Here is a 6,000-nt window from a genome sequence, read left to right as displayed (position 1 = left end):
GTTCGTTCGTTTCCTGTAAAACGTTTTCACAATAAAACATCTTTTCAGCGCTCGGTCGATTTTGTTGTGTAAGAGAATGTTTAATATTTATATTTTTAATAAAAGCTGCAAAGTAACGATGGCTGGGTAGACTTTCTTGCCTAAACGCCTGAGGGCTCCTCCTCCTCCCTCAGTGCTTACCAGGGCCGGGGGGATTCGAACACCCAGAGCCGCAGGGAGCCCCAAATCACCCCCGGGGGTGTCTCTTTTCCCCCTCTCCACCCCGGGGACCCCCTGTCCCTGTGGGATCTCCCAGACCCGATGTGCCACCGGTCCTGGGCGGTCCAGGGTCTGCCCCACGCCACCACCCTCACCACCAGCTGCTCCCAGGGACGTTGTCGGGGGGAGGTTGGGGCTGGTGGGTCACCCCCAGCCCTGCCAGCACCCCCTTCAGTAGCCCCCTGAGGGGGGGTCCCCAGCTCCTTCTGCTGCTGCCGGGGCTGGGCAGCCTCCTCCACCCGGCGCACAGCGATGGGAAAGCGATGAGGCGCTGCCACATCCCTTTTCTGTTTTCTTCCTAGCTCTGCTCACCCTTCCCGCACCCCAAAAAGGGCAGGTTCCACCCCACTTTGTCTCCACCCCTCTCCCCCCTGATCCTGGCAGTGCTGCCCAAGCCGGGTGCTTCCCAGGGGCGCTGAGGAGGTGGTGATGCCTGTGGGGAAACTTCCTGGGAGGAAGGGGGGAAAATCCACCGGGACAACAGGGAGAAAATAGGAAATCCCTCATCCCAAACTGCATCCCCAGGAAAAAGCTGCTCCAGCAGCTGGAGGCGATGCGATGGTGGTGTGGAGTGGCTGAGTGAGCCTCAGAGCTGCTCAGAGCTGGCCTATGCAGCCCTCCAAAATTTCCCCCCACAGGAGGGTTTTCCAGGGGAAAAAATTAAGAATGAGGGTCGACGGGGCTCTGTCCTGCGGCGAGGGATGGCCAGGACTGGGGCTGAGCCCTCCCATCTAACCAGGTGCTGCCTGGTGCCTGCTCTGCCCGCTCACTGGTCCTGCTGGGGATGCAGCGCAGCCCTGTGCCCTAGCACCATCCCCTGCCAAAACGCTGTGTGTCCAGGGACTGGCTTGGGGCTCCTGGGAAGGTCCACACTTCACCCTGGTGAGGAGCTTGACACCTGGTCCCCCATGGCACCGGGCAGTCCCGGCAACCTGCCAGTCTCTCTTAAACACTACCGAGTGCTGCCACCCTCTCCCCGGTGACAAAACTGGCTAAGCATCACCTTCAGCACAACCTGTACAGCTGCTTTTAAGATGGAAATTTGATTTTGTTAGACGGCCCAACATCTGCCATTCAGGCAGAGCAGGACATTCAGTGTTCACCTTTTCTACCAGAGCACCACGGGGCCTTGAAATTAAACCTTGAATGGATACTTGTGACCACCTCGCAGCATCCTGGTTTCGTGAGGGAGAATGTCCCTTTTCCTGCACACAGGGGTGGCTGAGAAGATGTAGACACAGGCAAAGGCTGGACAGACATGGGCAGCACCCTAGTGTCTGCCCCACAGGCTCAGAGCTGTGTCCTGCATCCACGGGCAGGGGGTGGCCAGTGCTTTTGGCATATGTGTCTTCCCCATCCCTCTCGCTGGCCACCTTCCCCACAAACGACCTGGTGATATGAACATCCTCTGTCATGGCTGAGCAGGGAGAGCAAGCCCAAAGGAAGAAAAGGCAGCTTCCCTCTCCTCTCCTCTCCTCTCCTCTCCTCTCCCATGCTCAGCTCTATGGCACCGGTACCTCAGGGACTACGAGGGGCTTAGACGTGACCTTGACTTGGGGCTACCAGGGGTGGGACAGAAGCCACTAAAGTCACCAGGACCGACGAGCGGGGCCGAGGAGAAGCACTGTGTTGGCAAAGGATGCTACGAGTGACTATTGTACCAGTATTTTAGCTAACAAGGTTGGTGAAGCATTTACACCTACGCGGGGACGTGCCAAAAAGGTGAATAACAAAACACTCGCAGTGCTCAGCCTCCCAGCTGTAAGTGATGCTATTTTCCCCTTGGAAACAAGAAATTATTGGAAAACACTCTGACTACAATACAGTATAGCAATTTGTCCCCGTGCTTCCGCCCCTCTCAGGGCTGTCATCTCTCAAGGGCTGGGTACGACGTGGAGGTTCAACCAAGTTCCTGGGAAGGAAACCTGCTCGGGTGTCCCTTTCCAGGCCAGTTTCTTTGTGGATTTGAGCCAGGCTGCCTGCGCTCGCGGTCCTTCCGAGGAGAAGCACACCAGAAGCCAGCCGGAGTGAGTCATCATTCATTCAGTGAGTTCAACCAGGAGAAGGAGAAGACATGACGAGCCGGCTCGTCACCCCTCTCATTGCTCAGGGGAGTTTCCTCCGCTCGTCCTTGAGGGGATGGCTCAGAACCAGTCTGCAAAGGAAGGAAAGGTTGACAAATGGAAGAGGAAAAGATGAATCGCACCAAAATCCCCAAGATTTCACAACACGCAGAAAACCAGGATGAAATGGGACAGAGGGGAAAAGGCAGGGAGGGTGAAATTTTGGGGAGGCCAGCCAGACTTCTAATGCTGGAGAAGTCGGAGGGACTTTTTGCCATGGGCAAGGGCAGAGGAAGGGATAGGCCGGGTGAGCGTGTCGCACCTGTGCAAAGGGCTCAGTCCTGATTTGGACCTCTGGAACATTATTGCACCCAAGGTGATAACTGCCTGTTTAGAAGTGATCCTGAGCCAGCTTGGCTTGTGTAGCTGGGCCTCCAGATTGATGTGGACCAAAGCCAAAAGTTATTGTCAGTGCCTTGCCACTCAAAATGATACTTGTTCTGCTGTCATGAAATCTGCCTTGGATGTGTTTGGGATTTTTTTTTTTTTTTTAAAGTCTTATAATACTTATTTCATTTCATTTTTACTCAGCCCAAGAATAGGAAATAAATAATACAGAGATATAAGTTTCTGCTTATATCCCAGGCCAAATTCTGCTTTTGTTTGCACAGGTATCCTACGCTTACAATAAAAAAAAAAAGGAATCTGAACATGATATGCTGTAGCTGCTAATAAGATAAATTATCATTATTTTTTAAATTAGCTGCATATTTAACAAGCTAGTATGATATACAGAAATATTTTTACTATTTCCAGTGTTTTCAGATCCCTTTGGCAGAGAATGAAGACCAGCTTTGTGATAGTATCAGAAATCCTATTAAAGATAAAATATACAAAAGTGGGTGATTAGGTAGCTTGTGTCTTCATCATTAAAATCACAATTTAACATGCAATATACACGGTCTTTTTCCCCCCTCTATATTCCTAGATATGCACATACGTTACTGTACATTCTTAAAATTGAAATAGCCAATGCTGCCAGCCTTCTCTGTGCAGGGTTTCACCTTACTTTGGGATCTTCAGCACGATCTCAGGAGAAATATTTGATGTCAAGATACTACTTGATAGAGGGAAGAGAGGGGACAGAGCTGCGTCCTCTGAATTTTAACACATCTCAATCATTTTTAATACTGTCCTAAAATGGAAAGTTACCGAAGCGGTGATGCTAACAGACATATCCAGGAACAAACAGGGAAGCAGGGATGCTTGTGAGGAACTGAAGCACGGGGTGGATGGTTTTCCTAAGCATTTTTGTAAGTGCTTAATGTTAAAGTGTACCACGGGAATTAGTAAGAACTAATGGTGTGTTAAGTATAAATTGGCTACTGGGCTTCATTCCAGTTACTACCTATTTGAGTGTCATGACACCAACAGACGAGACAGCATGGAGGTATGAAAAAAAGTAGCTCCCTATTTCATTATTTATATGTAAACAGAATTCATAGCTCATTTTTCAGACCCAGGTCCTCAGTTGCTCTAGACTGGAATAGCCCTACTTGTTCCAATGAAATATTATCTGAGAATCTGCTTTAATATTCAAAATGCAGACTAATCTTTGACTTTTAGACTCATATTTTCAAAGCAAGGACCTCACTGCTACTCCCTGTAAAATATCAGGCTTAGAAAGGAATTTTATGGACAGGGATCTTGCTGAAGAATAATAGAGTTTGTTTGCTAACTTTATCACAAAAGAGATGCACAAACATGGTGAAAAATCTGGGAGAAGCAGCTGCCTGCTTGAATCCAAAAGTCCATTTTCAGCAACGCTGGTGAGAAGGGTGGTCTCGGGGGCTTATGCAAAAGTGTCTTAAAGAACTGGGGCCACGGGGCCAGATCTTCTGCTGGAAAGGCAGGTGGTTAATGGAGTCGATCTGCCTCTCAGCCCCAGGAAAATGCTGAACACAAACCTTCCAACCTGGGGACAAAAGCCAGGTACCAGCAGCGAACACACGGCCAGACTTTCTGAGCAGTAAGGGATTCGGTGCTCTCTCCACCTCAGTAGATGTAGGAGCGTAGGTGGTTTATTAGTCCTCCAGGGTGGTGAAAACCTTGCCTTTTATTTTTGGAAGGACGGCCGGAGTGCCTGGACTAGCTAAGAGGCGTTTTGAAATTGGTTGTGCAATTTTGTGCACCAAGCCCTCGGCAGCGGGTGCAAGCAGCCGTGGGACAGCCCTCCTCAGTTCTCCCCAGGCTGCAAAGGAACAGGACTAACAAAAGGTTTGGAAAAAAAAAAATAATTCCCTGCATTTTTATTCTTTTTTTACTTAAAATCACACTGTCACCTTGTCATTTCTCTGCCTGTGCAAGACGGGGTTCCCTTAGCACTTCAGCTTGCTGTTTCAACCAGCCATTATCCAGACACATACATTCAACTAAGCTTTGATCTGAAGCAAAGAGCTACCTATGGGCTTGAAGCTGAGAAGGTTGTTTCACAGGATTTGGACCCAACATGTTAGAAGAAATAACACAATGTAATGACTGAGACCGGCCAGGTGACTAAATCACCTTGTTAACCAACACGGCTGGTACTGCATTTCAAACAAAACAACCTTTTGTCTGCATCACTGCCAAAACTGTGTTTCATAAGGTGTTAACTCCTTCATATTCTGCTGTGATGACATCTTCCCCTGTCAGCAAAACAACGTCGGGGCTCCAGCCTATTCCCACTGGGTTTGGCTGGCTGAAGCACTTACTCCCCGTGCCCCATAGAATCACAGAATCACCGAATTGTCACGGTTGGAAAGGACCCCTGAGATCACCGAGTCCAACCATACACATACAAAAAAGACCCCTACAATCTCAGGCACTGGAGCATGCCCTGAAATGCCATGTCTACACGTTTCTTAAATCCCTCCAGGGATGGAGACTCCACCACCTCCCTGGGCAGGCTGTTCCAGTGCCTGACCACTCTCTCAGTAAAGTAATTCTTCTTGATATCTAATCTAAACCTGCCCTGAACCCACCCTCGCTGGACTCAGCAGGCTGCCAGCCTGCAATACCTCGATGCTCCTTTCCAAGAGCAATTATTTGCCATCACACCCAGCCGGGAGTGGAGCAAGCACAGAACCGACAATAGAATCATTCCTCGGCTTTTAGACTTGTGTTTTCACACCTGTGACACTTGAGTGTTTGTGCTCTGAGTCATACAGTGACTGAGGTATCTACAACATCCTCATGTGAGGCAAGAGACCATCAGAAGGTGCCAGGAGCAACTCTGTCCACCTTATTAAGTCCATTCCCCACTTCCAACGGCAACCCACACGTCTCAAGAGTTATAGAGTGTGCTGGGATTGTCAGGCAAAGATTTCATAGAATCATAGAATCCTCTAGGTTGGAAGAGACCCTTGGGATCATCGAGTCCAACCATCTCCCCTACTCTACAAAGTCCTCCCCTACACCATGTCCCTTAGCACTGCATCTAAACGGCCCTTAAACACATCCAGGGATGGTGACTCCACCCCCTCCCTGGGCAGCCTGTTCCAATGCCCTATCACTCTTTCGGTGAAAAATTCTTTCCTAATGTTCAATCTAAACCTCCCCTGTTGGAGCTTGAAGCCATTTCACCTGGAGACTTCTACAGAAAGCAACTCTTTTTTTTTTTTTTTTCAATTTTTTTTGA

General features: G+C 49.2%; 1 protein-coding gene across 7 annotated transcripts in view; it reads right to left on the bottom strand.

The window, feature by feature from the left end:
* Nucleotides 1–1,999: 1,999 nt before the first annotated feature.
* Nucleotides 2,000–6,000, bottom strand: part of TRIM55 (tripartite motif containing 55) — a 42,168-nt gene continuing 38,167 nt past the window's right edge. For all 7 annotated transcript variants that reach the window (XM_014939636.1, XM_014939635.1, XM_014939638.1 and 4 more), the window contains one exon: nucleotides 2,000–2,413. In XM_014939636.1, the coding sequence (XP_014795122.1) occupies nucleotides 2,403–2,413 (11 nt within the window). In that variant the 3' untranslated portion in view covers nucleotides 2,000–2,402. The remainder of the gene's footprint in view (nucleotides 2,414–6,000) is intronic.

The sequence above is a fragment of the Calidris pugnax genome, unplaced genomic scaffold (genome assembly GCF_001431845.1).
Source record: "Calidris pugnax isolate Ruff unplaced genomic scaffold, ASM143184v1 scaffold5, whole genome shotgun sequence".
Classification (NCBI taxonomy): Eukaryota; Metazoa; Chordata; class Aves; order Charadriiformes; family Scolopacidae; genus Calidris; species Calidris pugnax.
The sequence above is the reverse complement of the archived record's forward strand: the minus strand, read 5'-3'. Positions and strand labels throughout refer to the sequence as shown.